The sequence below is a fragment of the Centroberyx gerrardi genome, chromosome 13, assembly GCF_048128805.1.
Source record: "Centroberyx gerrardi isolate f3 chromosome 13, fCenGer3.hap1.cur.20231027, whole genome shotgun sequence".
Taxonomy (NCBI): domain Eukaryota; kingdom Metazoa; phylum Chordata; class Actinopteri; order Beryciformes; family Berycidae; genus Centroberyx; species Centroberyx gerrardi.
The window spans coordinates 7134258-7151589 of NC_136009.1; the positions used below are offsets into that span (position 1 = coordinate 7134258).

Below are 17332 nucleotides of genomic sequence, written 5' to 3' on the forward strand. Positions count from 1 at the left end.
CAGGATTATTTTTATTCCACTTAATACTGGTGCTTCCACTCAGATTTTTACCTCTGCCAACAAAGTTGGAAGGAGGTTATGTTTTCACCCCTGGTGTGTTTGTCTGTTTGGACAGATAGCCCTTAGACCAAGGATCAGTTGATTCGATTTTGGCGATGATCCGGATCTTTAGCCATAACCATTATGCTGCGTTCATGTGCTGCTGGGAAGGTCCGACAGGCCCGAAGGTCTGTAGGCTGCTAAACAGCATTGCATTCTCATGCTATTTTTTCAGAAAATCAAACCCAAGAGACAAAAGATAAACAAACATAAACTGTTATGGAGCAGTAGGAGAATTCATTCATTCATTCAAACTTTTGACTCAGGGTCCAGCTAAAAGACAGGACATAACATACATTGTTGTATGTTATGTCACAGTTGTTCAGCATTTGCGCTCTACCAAATGCCTTCTAGTTGTCTTAATGGATTGGGAAAGCCAAATTCTTAGACCCATAGCAACAGTATAACTCCTCAGTCAATGTAACACAAGTTACACCAACACAAAATGAGACATCTGCAACACTGGCAGGGTTAGGGGATTTATTCCCTGTGTAGCTCAATGGATAAAGCAAGGCACTAGCACCACCTGGGTTCCATTCCCACCACAGATACCATACTATTAACGCATGCGTTCACGGTACTGTAAGACACTTTGAGGAAAGGCAACCACCAGATGGCATATGAAACGTTCACCTATGCGGAGAGAAGTATCGGGCAGTTGTACCTGAGCGGGCAGGGTGGCGCAGGAGTAGTACATGGAGGGTCCAGCGGGCGCAGGGCTGCCGTCAATGGGCATGTGGAAGGCGCTGCCATGGGCCTGCTGGGCGAAGGAGTCTCTCTGGGACTGGGAGGGCGAGTCGGCCCCTGCTAACTGGGCGGCCACGCGGTTGGAGGTCACCTAGAGAGAGGGAGAGGGAGGAGCAGGAAGAGAGAGAAGAGGGAAAGCAAAAGGAGAGGTGTAAAGGGACGGAGGAAGATGGAGATGAGAAAGGAGAGAGGAGGCTGTCAATCTTCAGTCATGGTCTGGTTTGTTTACAGTAAGTATACGAATGTCTCAAAATGAATGTGGTAATGATTTATTGATGTCAAAATGCTACGTGTACCACATTTTAAACAAGTTTTTGACAGGGAATTTGTGCATCTGTGTATGTGTGTGTGTGTGCGTGTGTGTGTGTGTGTGTCCTACCTGGTTGTAGCTGTGAACAGCCCCTCCCACCTGCCCGCCGCGGGACGTGGCCGGCTCGCCGAGCGCCAGGCCCTGGTTGCTATGGTAACCGGCGGCCGCGTAGGCATCTTGGTTGTTGAGCTGCAAAGCACTCTGGGACAGGAGGCCTTGTCCTGATGGGAGTCGAGACACAGAGGTGGAGGACAGAACAAGAGTTACGGAAGAATAAAAAGGGGAAGGAGAACAACTTGGAAAGAATCCAGGAGACATTATGTGATCGTTTAGTCTGGGCGTCGAAGGAACAAGCCCTAGAAGGTTAGACACATCAGTCCTTTCTTTTATGCGAACTTAATAAAAAGAGAGAAGAAGAAGCCAAGAGGAATTCCGTTTGAGTTGGAGAGATGTCAAGTGAAGTTATGCAGTCGAGGAGTCAAAAGGTTTGAAAAGGATTGAAAGACTAGTTTGTTCGTCGTAAGAAGACGCTCAAAGACCTGGTTTCACTAACTTTTATCAAGTCGCTTTTTACGTAACGGCTTTCAAACTACTCTTACTTCTGCAATGGTCCTGCTCCGCACAAAGATTTATTCTGCTCATGGCCTTGAAGGCATTTTGTAGCCCAGTTTACAATCCACATGTTATACAATAGAGTTTTTTTTTTTTTTTTTTTTTTTTTAAATGGAAAAGAATCAAACTGAACACAACAAACACAATTGCCTGACTCACTATGTAAGAAAGAAGAGGAGAGGAGAGAAAAGGGGAGAAGAGGAGAGGAGAGGAGAGAAGAGGAGAGAAGAGAAGAGAAGAGGAGAGAAGAAAAGAGAAGAGGAGAGAAGAAGAGAGGAGAGGCGAGGGGAGGGGAGGAGAGGAGATGAGAGGAGAGGAGAGAGAAATCTGCAAGAGAAGGCAAAAGAAGAGATGAGTTGGAAATGAAAGTTGGAATAGAAGACCTTGTCCTCTTTTTCAAAACACCCATTTGCTTTTTATCCATCTTTTATTTGCTTTTTACCCACTTTCTCCTTCCAACCTCTTTCCTCTCATGTCCTGTGACCCTTAAATCTTGCTCCATTCCTGACCTCCACTTAAAATACCCTCCCTCTCTCTATCTGTTTCTCCCTCTCTCATTCTCTCACCGTCTCTATCTCTTCTTCACTCTCTCCCTCTCCCTCTGTCTTTCTCTTTCTTCATATCTCTCTGTATAATTCAGCAGTAGGAACAGAGAGTGACAAGGCTCTGCTGGAGCAGAATGAGGCCAACAATACAGGCGCGCGCACACACACACACACACACACACACACACACACACACACACACAATCTCACAGAAACATACACACACCATCCTTTCTGTGTGTATTACTTTATGGCGTAGGAGTAAATAGATAGGGACACTGTAGTAATCCTGCCATTATTAAAAAGGCGACACTAAGATAATAGTCCAGGTACTATGAAATTTAGAGAGATTTAATACTTTTTGCCTACTAAAATATTGTCATTTGTCAGTGCCCTAGAGGATGAATGCATCTCCAAAAAGTTAATGTTTTCAACTTTTTAAAACTAGCTGATTTCCATGGATTTTTGCCATTTTATGAAGCATTATCAATAGGTCAATAAGTCTTAGACTTACTGTTCCACTTAGACACTCAGGCAGTCATCCAAAGTCAACCAGTCAACAGTCAGCCAGACTCCAACTGGCCAGTCATACAATGAGCCACTCAATTGGTCAGGCAGCAAGTCAGTCAAAAGAGAAATCAGTCAGTCAGTCAGTCATCCAATAGGCCAGCCAGTAAGAAAACTGATCTTTCAGCTATAGTTAATGAGCCAGTCAGACAGTCAGAGAATTGAACAGGCATCCAAACAGCCAGTCAGTTACTGGGTCAGTCTCTCAGTTATACAAAGAGTCAATCAGTCATACAAATAATCAGTCAACCAGTCAGAAGGCAAGGTTATCAATGAAAAAACCAGCCAGCCAGCCAGTCATCAAAAAAGCACAAGCACAAACTTACAGTGTAATGAGAGAAAATGCCTAATTTCAGATGCTGACTCATTCATGTTTCTGAAGCATTCGCAATCCGGTTTGTAATTTATACATGGCTCACTTTGTTTCTAGCATGATCCTTCGGCGCAAATGCACATAATGCATAACATGTGTGCGCAATTACTGTATGCTACACATATGAATGAAGGCACACATGCGTGAAACAACATGCTTGCAGTGTAATGCACTTTACAGTGTACAAATAAACAGTGACAAAGCATTTACAGACGTTCCTGCAGAGCTTTTGCAGACTGTAAACCCGTAAGCCAAATTTGACTTACGGGACCATAAAGTTCGAATTGAACTTCATTGAATCATTTGCGGAGGGCGGGATTTGCTTGTGAGAGAGCCCAAATTCTCCCGTCCCTCTCATTAAAGCCCTGTTAAATTTTTGATGCTCTCTTGATTAATTCAGTTTTGGGGATGATTGCAATGATGCGCCTCATCAACAGCATTAATCTGAGAAATAAAACTCATTTTCTACCCCAAAATGTTACTTAACAGCGGTGCAGCGGCGCTGGTGGAGTGCAAGCACGTAATATGTGGCTACATCTGTATACCTTTCTGCCAAAAAACCCACTGCATTGGAAACTGACATTACCGCATTACTGCAGCCCTAAATAGACCTATGATATTTCACACCGGGATAAAATTCACAGCGTTCAGTATTTGCACTCTCAAAGGAGTTCTTGAGCTGCCAGCCATCAACTCTGCCTGTCCCAGTAATCTCTAGTGATATTACTTGCTATTTTTTTTTTTTTTTTTGCCAGTAGTCTAAGAATCAACCCACTTAAACACAGCAGATCAGACAAGAAGAAACTTGGCCTGTTTGCAATTATTAATAAAAAACACTGAGACAGTGGAAAAAAATCAGAGAACGCCAGCGGTCAATATTCACTGCATGGGACAGATAATGTCAGCAGCTAGCGGCAGAACAGAGTCACACTGGATAAGCGCATCGGAGAATAAAGCTGTACTAAAGTGAAAAGTCATTTTAAAGTAGACTGAATGGCTCCTGTAGGCAGTGGAGCTGGTGATTCTGTATTATTTAATATGTAATATTAAGCTAAGGGTGCTGTGTGAGTTTACTAGGCCAAGGCTTCCATGTCTAATATAGGCTTGTCTTGGGTGAGTACACACACACACACACACACACACACACACACACACACACACACAAAGGCACACAAAAACACATTTTTGCCAGCGGGGCAATGGGGGAACTTGTACTCGAGGCCTGTTTCAGATGGATTCACACACATGCACACACACACACACACACACACACACACACACACACAGATGTTTGCGTACGAAGCCAGGGGATGTTTTCCACAGTTTTTGTTTGCCACTTTAGGTGTGTTTCATATGGGTAGTGGAGCCTTTGGGGAAGTGAAGGGCCTCATAAATACATTATCACTCAGATGGCAAACACTGAAAGCTCCACTGGCTCCATCTGAGGTGAGTGAGCAGTGTGTGTGTGTGCATAGGTGTGTGTGTGTAGGGGGGTTGTTTGTGTATTAGTGTTTTAGAAGGCATGGGGTCCCGTAAGAAGGTCTCCGCCTGCGTATTTTAATATCTTCCCGAGCGGAGCAAATACACACACACACACTTACACAGACTGGCACACTAATGCATACACACTCCTATGCATGAACACACACCACTCACACACATCTGCATATACTGTACCTGCATGCATGTAAGTGTGGTCTCTATACTCTGTGACCCTGATAGTCCCACTCTACCTCATTTATCTCTATCTCTGTCACACACACACACACACACACACACACACAGAGCAGAGCGGCTTTTCTTCCGCATCGTGACCAGCATTCTCTATTGACACGTTTTAATATTTCATCAGCTGTCTATTTATAGACACCCACTGGAGAAGCCAGCAGAGAGATGGGCAGGCATGTGCAGACTGGCACACACACACACACACACACACACACACACACACACACAACTGCATGCACAGTCCCATGTATGTTGCACGCACACAACACACACTCACACATACATTTACATGTACACAGGGGCGAGCAGTAACACCCACCCACACACACACACACACATAAACGCAATAGATGCATACTCTGTTGGTTGCTACCCACAGTTGCAGTAATCTGCTCAGCAGCTTGTGTGTGTGTGTGTGTGTGTGTGTTTGAGTGTGTGCATGTGCATGCGCATGTTCATCCATGCCTGTATCTGTACATACTTATGTGCATGTGCATGTCTCTAAGGTTGTGAGATGCCGGTATCCAAATGTGTGTATGTATGCTTGTATGCATTTGCCTATATGTATATTCATACCAACATGCCTGCGTGCTGGTGTGTTTGCATGCATGTGTGTGTGTGTGTGTATGTGTGTGTGTGTGTGTATGTGTGCATGAGCATCTATGTATGTGTGTGTGTGTGTAGGCTTGCATGCGTTTGTGCTTTTATGCATGCCTGTATGTGTGTGTATGTACTTATGCATGCCAGTCTGTGTGTGTGCATTTATGCCCGTATGCGTCTCTGTGTTCATGCATGCTTGTATGCGTGCCTCTGCATGCGTGTGTGTGTGTGTGTGTGTGTGTGTGTGTGTGCTCGCGCCCCCTCTCTGCACTGTGAACAGCAGGCCAGCTGACACCTCGGTGAGGATGGATTAGCATATCAAACCACTGGCACGGCTCTGCATGCCTCCTGACAGCTACCTCTCTCCCATGGGGTCGACTCTATAGAAAAGACACGGTTATCATCCCCGGGATCAAATGAAAAGAGACGAGATGAGAGTGAAGGAGAGAGGCAGAGGGAGGCGTTGGAGATCCCACCAAGGGTTCTCAAACAACTGTTTTGAACGGCGGAATTAAAAAGGCAGTCCTACACCTGTGCAACCTTGTCTTCTTCACTGTCTTTTTCTGAGTCGAGCAGCCTTTTCTATGTATCTAGCTAGTTTTTTTTTCTAGTTTTTGAAGTACTCTGTGTCACCAGATATCACACACTAGTGATTCGACCTATATCCAGTTTCATGTTTCCGATTTGTTTGGAATCAGTAGAAGAAGAACTGGGTAGTTAGCATGAGCAGTGATAGCCACCATGGCTGAACAGACAAAGAAAAGAGAAACTTCATCAACAGAAAATCCAAGGAAAAAGACGTCACAGTACTGGACACACTGTTTGATTGACAGGTGATCTCTGGGAAGAGCAGTGCAGAAACACCACAGCAATGAGCGCTGAGATGGGAGATGAGATGAGAAAGATGGAGACTAAATAAAAAAAATGTGGATTACCACTTGAAGACTAAAAATTCTGCCTTTTTTCCCTGATTGAAAGCTAGGGCGGGATGATCTACTAGCATCTAGCAGCAGTTTCAGAGAGTGTGGCTGTCCTGACACTGATGAAATGTGATGAAAGACAACATCTAGTACAAGATTTGGCACGCTGATAAGTAGAATATGCTAATTAGAGCAAATAGAGGAATGAAAAATAAATCCTAAAGACATGATTAAATCGAAAGGGCGCTGCCGGCAAATGTGAGGGAACTTTCTTGTCTTTTTTTATTCATCCAAGGAACGACTGAGCGCATTTGCTCTTTTCAAGCAATGCCATGCTGCTCCACTGATGTCGTACTGGAGGCTTATTTGGAGCTGAGACGTGAAGAGATCTCACACCAACAACATAGTGACATGTCCACAGATGGTATAGAGGTTGAAGGAATAAATCAAGTTTTTGGAAGACTCGTTGGTCAGCTTACCCATTAAGTGTTGAGTGATAGTAGGCCACTAAGTGAGAAAATTAGAATTTTTTGGAGCTCTAAAGCTAAATCGTAAGTAATTTTAATGATATGCAGCTAAGTCTGGCACTTTTGTGCAGGATGTGGTAAACTTTCCATAAAATCTGACATAAAAATAATAACTGTTTTCAACTACCAGGCACTACTTTCCCTGTTTCTATAAGAAGTACAGGTGGTTGGTTGTAGAGTATACTAAAAATCACTGCGCAGTGGATGAATACGCGGTCGCTCACTTAAAATAGTTCCAAAAATAAACCTGGCTACATCAGCTATATTGAGATAATGATATTTTATTTTTTTAAATGTATGAATCTACAGACCATTTAATAAAATACACACGTTTGTATTACTAAAAGTTCAGTCTTCTTACTTTGGATAATGTTAGTCGCCTACTATCACTCAACATAGTGTATGCTAAAGTGTTAGCATGGATACTACTAGCCTATCACTAAACATAGTGTATGCTAAAGTGTTAGCATGGATACTACTAGCCTATCACTAAACATAGTGTATGCTAAAGTGTTAGCATGGAGCATCACTCAACATAGTGTATGCTAAAGTGTTAGCTTGGAGCCTACTATCACATATGCTAAAGTGTTAGCTTGGAGCCTACTATCACATATGCTAAAGTGTTAGCATGGAACCTACTATCACTCAACATAGTGTATGCTAAAGTGTTAGCATGGAACCTACTATCACTCAACATAGTGTATGCTAAAGTGTTAGCTTGGAGCCTACTATCACATATGCTAAAGTGTTAGCTTGGAGCCTACTATCACATATGCTAAAGTGTTAGCATGGAACCTACTATCACTCAACATAGTGTATGCTAAAGTGTTAGCATGGAACCTACTATCACTCAACATAGTGTATGCTAAAGTGTTAGCTTGGAGCCTACTATCACATATGCTAAAGTGTTAGCTTGGAGCCTACTATCACATATGCTAAAGTGTTAGCATGGAACCTACTATCACTCAACATAGTGTATGCTAAAGTGTTAGCATGGAACCTACTATCACTCAACATAGTGTATGCTAAAGTGTTAGCTTGGAGCCTACTATCACATATGCTAAAGTGTTAGCTTGGAGCCTACTATCACATATGCTAAAGTGTTCGCTTGGAGCCTACTATCACATATGCTGAAGTGTTAGCATGGAACCTAGTATCACTCAACATAGTGTATGCTAAATTGTTAGCATGGAACCTACTATCACTCAACATAGTGTATGCTAAAGTGTTAGCTTGGAGCCTACTATCACATATGCTAAAGTGTTAGCATGGAACCTACTATCACTCAACATAGTGTATGCTAAAGTGTTAGCATGGAGCACCAGAACCAATTATCTACTAGGGACACGTGTGATTTTGATGTCTATGTTCTCATCACTTACCAGGTATTTGACCAATGGGCCAATCTCCCAAAAAGTTGATGACTGAATCTAACCGGACCCTCTCTCCTCTACACTGCCTCCCTCTCTGCTTTCCTGCTATCTCAATAAAGAAAAATACCAATTCTCCTTTAAAAAAAAAAAAACACACACACACACACACGGTAACATCGTAACGTTGGCCTTACTGTCTCCTGTGGAAAACTCCTGCGAGTCCAAGATGCCCGATTCCTGGAGCGATCGGATACAGGAGTCCACCAGCTCCAGGCCGGTCGTCAGCTCCTCCTCTATGTCCTTCTGGCCATCTACACACACACACACACACACACACACACACACACGCAAACAAACAGATAGGGAGAAAAAGAGACATTCGGGCGAAATTAATGCACAGTCAAGATTAGCAAAACTAATCATCAAACAGTGAGCGCACATAGCTTCGTCTGCCACCTCCAGGCTTTTCCTCCACGCGGTCCACAGTGCGGCATGAGACTGCAGCCGTCGGGAGATTAAGCCGGGCGCGCCACCACACACACACACACACACACACACACACTTCAAAGTTTAGAGTATTGCCAAACACTTCCACGGCTTCAAAAGCAGGCATTGGTAAGAAAAGATAAATCAAGTGCCTCTCATGGTGGGTTTTTTTTTGTACTTCAAAGTATTCAATTCAAATTCAAAGTACTCCAATTCAATCCAAAGTACTCCGACTGAATTCACAATGTTAATGATTAGAACTTTAAAAAGTATTCGTAATGCGTTCCGCTGCTTTTTCGCTCGCTTTCACACTTTTGAGCCTTCCACATCACACCCATCAAATAAAAAAAATAAAATAAAATTCACTCTCACTCAACAGGTGAGTAGGGGGTAAGAACTCAACAACGAATCAAATCGGATCTGGGCCTGCGGGGCGCCGCCTTGCAGCTCGATATCAGGCGGCGTGTCTGTCAGCGCCAGAGAGAGCGGCTGACAACATGCCCAGTGTCTTAAACTGGGAGAGGGCTGCCAAGAGGGATAAGACCTTACAAACGAGTCTGAGGAGCAACATTAATCTCTTATCGAGAGAGAGAGAGAGAGAGGGAGAGAGAGGGATAGATGGCAATAGCGAGTGGATTTAGGAGGCTGATTTTATTGACTTCCACTGACGCAATTGCAGACCGACGATCTTGATGCTGTTGGTGAAACATTTCCAGCGCTGTCCGGGGCATTAGGCTGGATTTACGCTCTCCCTCACACACACACACACAAACACACACCCAAACTCATTTTTTAAACCTGCCTGACCCAGATGCGACGGCTTTTCCGCGTTCAGCGAGCGGCGACGAGATCAAAAGGTCAGATTCGGAGCAAGGGAGGGCTTTCCTTTTTTTTTTTTTTCGGGACAGAGTAAATCGAGTTTTAGAGAGCCGCAACAAAAACAGACAAATTAAAACAGCGGACACTCTCGAGCGGAAACCTTTTGGCCTTCCCCCCCGGTGTCAGTCGGCTCTTTGTCGCCGGAGGTCGCCCGCCCGGCCCTCGGATAATCAATCTACTCTCAACTTTCCATACTTCTCCACCGGACTGACAGGGAGAGAGAGAGAGAGAGAGAGAGACCACTAAGATAGCGTCAAATGAGCTTTCAAGCACAGAAACGAATACAAAGTTTCCTTTCAAATCGTCTAAGCGCTCTGACACTCATTCTGTTGTCCTTAACGGCAAACACCACCCATCTGGGACTCTAAGCAGGTTCAACTAAACGCTAAGAATTTTTTGCAAACCGGCTCTAGTTCTCTCTTCAGCTGTCAAGAGTTTTATGTTACAACAAGCCTGTTCGCTTCTAGTTTGAGCAAATAGATGGAGTTTAAATTCACATTTTAGCTGCAGCAGCCACCATAGCGCTTGTGCAGGATAACTGTAAATGCATGATTTTTAGCTACAAATGCAATAAGCACAGTCAGCAATACTGGAATGCAAACAATGGAGCACCAGACAATATTTATGAGACCGTTTAGCAGGAAATATTACCTTGGTTGTTCCAGCGGAATTTCTCATCTGCTGAACTGTAAGAGACAAAGAAGAGGAGAGGGGTTAGAAATATGAGCAGCAAAAAAAAAAAAAACCCTTTTGTAATAAGTTTTGTTTGTTTTGTTTGTTCTGGTGCCTCAGCAGACCCATTCTACACCATTATACACCATCTCCTTTTCTCACATCGGTCCTGTCAATCTCCACTCGTAGTCATATCTAATAATGCACAAATGCCACGAAAAAGTAAAAAATAATAGATTAAACACATATCTATGGGTTGGGAAAATTCTACAACCCTTGGTGATATGCAATCTTTTCAAAGCCAATCAGATAAATCCAAAACTGCATTGGCATCAATCTAAAAACAAGGCTGTTTTTCTTAGTTCCTGAAGGGATTTTGGTTCCTCAAGGGTTTCACCTGACTTGCCAAAAACAAAAAAAGATTTCAGAAGGGTTTTGTCCAAAGGGCATTGAGATATATATATTTTACATATATATATAGTACATATATATAAGGGCGCTAACAGGTTGCTTAAAAAGAGTAAATGTCAGTGTAAATCCGTCTGGCAGAGAATCAATAAAAAAAATAAAAAAAAAATACAAAAAGCATAAACACAAAATGGGTTATTACATATTCCATAATTTGTAGAATACACACACACACACACACAAATACACACACAGGTAGACATATGGCGCTGGGTAATGACCACAGAACATGAAAGTGTAGAATGGCTCCTCCCATTCAAATCAATTCTACTATAATACACTGGGAAGGGTCCAGTCGCTCCAAATAGCCCATGCTTGTTTGTTTGTTTGTTTGTTAGTTTAGGAAGTCAGTAAGCCCAGTGATTAGGCTTTGTGCGATAATATCACATAGACACACACACACACACAGACACACGCACACACAGTAAGGGGTTAGCGGTGGATGATTTGAGCTGTGAGCCTCACAGCAGAGGAATCATAATCGGTCTGGATCTATAGCAGCTGGCAGTCAGACAGTCAGAGAGGAGTATTGAACATTTGTCGGAGAAGCCCTAACTGGAGGAAACACACCCTGACTAACAATTACCAACCGGTGGTTAGGCTGTCAGGAAGCCATTTTGCTGCCCCTTCGCTTGAATTAAAAACCGTTGGCTGTAAATATGTTAAAATGCAGTGTGTGACATCTACTGTACTCATTTTATGTCCCTACTTCACATTCATACAGTTCCACACATCCACACCTGGGAGCTGCCCAGTGCAGAGCAGCTCCACTGGAAGCAGTTGGGGGTTAATGCTGCATTCATGACATATCGGATTTACCGTAAACATGAGCTGCCGGCTGGGAAAAACGCTTCACATCGGCCTCCTAGTGGTGATTTCATGTAGGATATGTGGGAATCTTTTGTACACTCTGATATCTCCCACTGGGCATCACAAATTGCAGAAGTGTGTCAACACAGGCGGCGAACACAGCAGGGAATCCACCGATGTTGGCAGTCCAAGAGGATAAAAATCCAAGTCGTTTGTATTCACACAAATACAATCAACTCTACTTACAAAAAGCGAGCAAGTCTGTGGATTCAAACTGGCACCCTACTATTCTTAATGCTGCTTTTCTAACCTCTAGGCTATCACCGCCTCTTACAAAAACACTGATAGAGTAACATTAAAGTGAATTATGGCACTATTTAAAAGCTATTACACAACTCAATGCCCAGGCTGATCAAAGTATATCCCAAAAATGGATGATCTAGATTTGAGAGATATTAAATGGCAGGTAATATTTTAGTTTGATTGTGGAGCTGGCAGGTCTGCCTCTGAAAACTTCAAAATCCCAAAACTTTAAAGTTCTCCACTTTCCAGTCTTTTATTTTCTGTCTTGAGGTCCATTCAAAGCTGTGTGTGTGGTGTCATGCACCAAAAACACTCTCAATCCATTTTTACGCGTTCATTTTCCAGCATCTCTCAGAGCCTTACCAAGAACAGGCTGTTTCTGTCGCTGTGTCTTTAAAGACGAGATGAAATGAAAAATGCCTTTTTAACCCTTTTAGATCACATCCCCGGTCATACTGTGCACCTATTTAACAATATATGCCAAAAAAAATACCAAAAATCAATTGCATTGTATTCTTATATCAAAATTCAATCATGTTTTCTTCCTGTAAAACAAAATATGCCGTGTGCTTACGTAAGCATGCCCGTAACTAATTTCAACCAATAATATCATGACATCCACCCATCAATCAATCTTCAACTTTTAGCGCACAGAGCTAAGAGGCTAAGATTCATTAGTTAGCTAGCTAGCAACAGCATGGTACTTCGGTGTGTCTTCGGGTGTTATGACACACCCACTTTTCAACGTTCAAATCAAATTCCTCCCAACGTTATGTCCCGCCTGTCTTTCCTGTTTCACTCGGAAATACGTCACGATACGGAAGTTAGATACTCTCGAAATGCCGTTTCATCTCGACTTTAAGGCTCATTAATATTAACGACCCTCTATTCTGATTGGCTAACCGTTTCACAGACCAGGCAGCTACAGGTAGGGAAAACTCTCCGGTAATAAACAATGATAACTGCTCAACCGCTTTGAAAAAAACACAAATGAAATCAAAAATGATAATGAGCGAACCTTTGTGACGCCACAAAGTTATGGAAGTCCAAACGGCTCGTTTAGAGGCTCGCTTTTCTAATATGGATTGTGTGGATTTAGTTGGCGACCGTGCGTTTTGATACTTTCACCATGTTTATATAGCACATCCAACTCCTTTATAATCAAAGAGGCAAGGGGAATCCTGTTTTACACCATATGGGACCTTTTAATTAAGGGTTCCTATTAGATTGACACTTGTTGAGTAGTAAGAAAAATAATGATTTATTTGAGGAATGCTTCAATTGCCTCAGAAGTAGGCATGTTCCTTGCCAGATTGTACAGTAGGTAGAGACTGGCACTGGTACAGCTAAGGTTAGGCGTTCAAATCCCACTGCAGCCACCCATATATATACAGTATATATATAAAAAAAAGAACTATGCACTCTTGGTACTTTGATACTCAGACACTTTGGATAAAAGCATCGGAGGTAAGTTATGTTTAGCGCTCCTCTGGCGAGCGAGCGGCACTCGACGTGAGATTTCCTGGATAGCGATATGCGTCCACTTCTGAGGGCCTGTTGAATCAAACAGCCTCGAGTGCCGCGTTTGAAAGCATTTCGGATCCATCTCTGCCCGGACCGGCGGATGATCACCCACTCGTTAATAAGCTGGGGATACTCAAAGTTCGGTTATATATATTACGCCTGCGGGCCTTTAGAAGTGGACTGCTTGAAAATAGAACGGGAATAAAATCCTGTGATGAAGCGCTTCGTACAAAAAAACACAATGACATCTACTCTGACAGAATGATCGCTGGCATGAAAGTAAGACTTTTGCTTCCAAAACAGCAACATTTTGAAGGTAGCATGACTTGTTTTTTGGAAATATTGACTGTTGGATGTCAGATAGCAAAACTCTTTCTAACCAATATTGCGGCACGAAGCGATTCAAAATGGATATTTAGCATTTTGGAATGAAAGCCTTCATATCTATAACCCAAAGCCTCCACTGCAGCTACAGTACGAACGCTACTCACTGCCTCTGGACACGGAACAGATGCTATTAAATCATCCCATTGATTACCTCCATTCTGCATGTGTGTGTAGCTGTGTGTATGTGTGCGTGTATGTGGTGTGTGACGGATTGCGAGGGGGATCCAAGCGGTACATGTTAATGGGACCCTCTGTCAGCGAAGCAGACTCCTCATTCATCAGGCATTATTATGCCAAACAATACACCCCCACACGCTCGCACACACACACACAGGAGGTACACACCAAAAGCAGGGGAGCGGAGAGAAGGGCAAGAGAGAGAGTGAGCGAGAGTGTGTTCAAGGATGGAGTGTGTTTTTATCCGACAAACACCTTCGACGGGAGCGGGATGATGAGGATTTTTATCACTCGTCGGCTCTGCCTGGAGTTCAGAGCAAGTGTTTTTCTTTGAGGGCCGGGCGGGCCGGCCCTGGCATTTACTCTTTGCCGGCGTTCGCGCGTGTCGAGGATGTTGCCTCGGCGCTCTTGGAAATGGTGGAGGACAGGTAAATGCGTGCTATTTACCAATACCGGGGGATGTGATGCACGTAAAGCCAGATTCAAGGTGAGCGCTCGCACAGAAACCTCGCCGGGATCTTAAGAGGGAACGAGGCCGGGTGAAGTTATCAAGTGGTTACAGCAAGAAGGCTGGAAGAGAATGGACTCAAGGTTTCAGTGTTCTGCCTCTGCTGAGGAAATATAGGCAGTGGGATCCAATTTGATTACACTAGACTAGGCCGGACTAAACTAGACTAGACAAGACTAGCCCAGATGACTAGACCAGACTAGACAAGACCAACCAAGACCAGACCACACGACTAGACAAGACCACACCAGACCAGATCAGACTAGACTAGACTAGACTAGAGTAGACTACACTAGATCAGATCAGACTAGACTAGACTAGACTAGACCAGACCAGACTACACTAGACCAGACAAGGCTATACCAGACCAGTCTAAACACGAAGAGAAGAGAAAAGAAGAGCAGAGAAGAGAAGGAGAACAGGACAGAACAGAATCCCATGTAATCCGACTAGACAGATGAGATTAGGCTATAACAGAACATATTTGAGACTCAAATATGTTCTGTTATAGCCTAATCTCATCAGTAGAATGGACTAGATTATTCTAGACTAGAATGGAGTAATCCATAATCCACTGAACACAATTGAATTGGATTGTGAATCCGACTCAGGACGCGATGACTGGCTGAACAAAGAGCCCAGACTTCTCTCCTTTGCGTCTGGCGTTTGGCTCCACCGGGCTCCCTTACCGAGTGTAGCATTTCAGCCTTTTGCTATTTATCTATTTATCTCTCCACCACCTCCTTTCCTCCCTCCTTCCTCTTTCTCTCCCTCTCTTCCTTCTCCCTCCTCTCTGCCCACACAAGCAGTCCTCGTCTTCTGGGCTACCCAGGAACGTCTAATCAGACCTCGGTATCTGAAACAGCTCATTGACCCTTCGGCCGAGGAACCACGCGGAGTTAGTTTTATCCCATCGATTCTCCATGGTGCGTCGATGGGATCCGACAGTATAATTAGCGAGCCGGGGGAGGGGACTAATTGACGGCGTGATCAACCCGCGCGCCCGCTGCAGGTCACGGCGCGGCGCGGCACTTCATCACTGCTAATGACACTCGTGTGCATGTGTATGTGTGTGTGCCGTAGACCACTAAAGGACTTCAGGTGTCATTTAAAAAAAACCTCCACGCTTTCTTTTGTGTTGTTTTGTATGATCTAAGTAATTCCTTTAGTCCATAATCTGCTCTAGCCTTTGTAAAGTTTCACACACATTGAATATTCAAATGTTTATGAAGGCCAAGCACTGAATAATCAACCATGAGAAAGCGGACTCCACATCCCGATCTCGTTCCTGAGCGTCTTTGTGGAAGACTCTAGCAACAGGTCTTCTCTTCCACTATGACCCAGCACAGGGTGAGGGATGAAAGGTGCAGCTGGCTCGCCTCTTCTGAATGGAACAATACAACTTGTTATTGCAAAGTCCTAGAGATAGCACAGAGAGAGAGACAGTCCTGTACCCAAAGGATCTCAGGTTCAAAATGTCAATGAACCCCTACTAGCTGGGATGGGCGATAGTGTCCATCCTCCTGTCAACCAGTTGTCGTCACATATTTAGTTGATCCCCAATGTAGTCGTCCATAATGGGGCTCCACTCAAGAAAAAGACAACAACTGATGAACAAGTATGAGGTGGCGGTGCATTCCCAATAGGAAGCAGTAGCACAAGATGCTCAAATGGGACAAAACCAGCAAACCCTGAGGAAGACTCTGGGAAATGTTGGCTGTGTATATGCTCGAAATACATTTTAAATCTACTTGAGCATAATGTTTATGTCCCTGCATTTGCTTCCCCATTTGAGTGCTACCTTTTAAATGACCAAAGATCAAGGTAATTTAAAACAAATTTGGCAAGGGAATCTCAGTCATTGCTGATCCCTAATGTACTCATCAAATCACCCAGCAATGGGACTATACATAAGGGGGCGATGTGAGCTATAATTCAAATCAAGTGAGTGGCAAGTTGGATCAAAGCTGCAATACTTGAGACCTGCTACGACAATTTCACTTAAAAGCACCATTTGGTAAATTACCGTCATAATGCTGTTACTTGCAGTTGGATAAGAATACAGACGGGAAGTAATGCTCTGTAATTTCAAATAATGATCTCCTGCTGTTGTACATTCTGACCTCGTATTTCCAGCAGCTTGGACTCTCCACTTTGAAGCGTGCATTTGGCTATTTGGTACCATTTCTAGAGGGAAAAAAATAGGTGATGTTACAAATCGAGCCCCTGTTCTCTAACAATCACTTCTCACTGCGCGCACTCTCTGCTGGGGGAGAGACAGAGAAAGAGTGGCCCGCTGCGTACAGAGACAGAAAAAGGACAGAATAGAAAGGGATAGGGGGAAGAGAGAGAGAGAGATAGAGAGAGATAAAGTAGGAATATGATACACAAACAGAGAGAGAGAGAGAGAGAGATAGAGAGGTATAAGGACAGAGAGAGAAGGGGAGAGTGGGAATATAATACAAAGATAGAGGGGGAAACAAAGGAGGGAAAGAGAGGGAGTGAGACAAAAAGGGAGAGAGAGCAGGGGAGAGTTGGAATATGATACAGAGAGAGAGAGAGAGAGAGACGGAGAGAGAGAAGGAGACAGATCTGCTAAATCCAATGAGGGGGGCTTAAAAGAGCGAACGCCAGAGATAGCAATGAAAATCCGGTCATTTTATCCACCCAATAAACACATTCTGAACCCAGCACATATAATCCATCTATTTCCATGC

General features: G+C 43.7%; 1 protein-coding gene across 4 annotated transcripts in view; it reads right to left on the reverse strand.

Moving 5' to 3' along the window:
* The window catches only part of ctnnd2b (catenin (cadherin-associated protein), delta 2b), a 122777-nt gene that overhangs the window by 68899 nt on the left and 36546 nt on the right, over positions 1–17332 (reverse strand). For 3 of the 4 annotated variants that reach the window (XM_071918545.2, XM_071918544.2, XM_071918543.2), the window contains exons 3-6: positions 10418–10452; positions 8596–8712; positions 1226–1377; positions 764–937 (exon numbers count right to left, since the gene is read on the reverse strand). In XM_071918545.2, the coding sequence (XP_071774646.1) occupies positions 764–937; positions 1226–1377; positions 8596–8712; positions 10418–10452 (478 nt within the window). The remainder of the gene's footprint in view (positions 1–763; positions 938–1225; positions 1378–8595; positions 8713–10417; positions 10453–17332) is intronic. The other variant, XM_071918547.2, reaches the window with a different exon arrangement.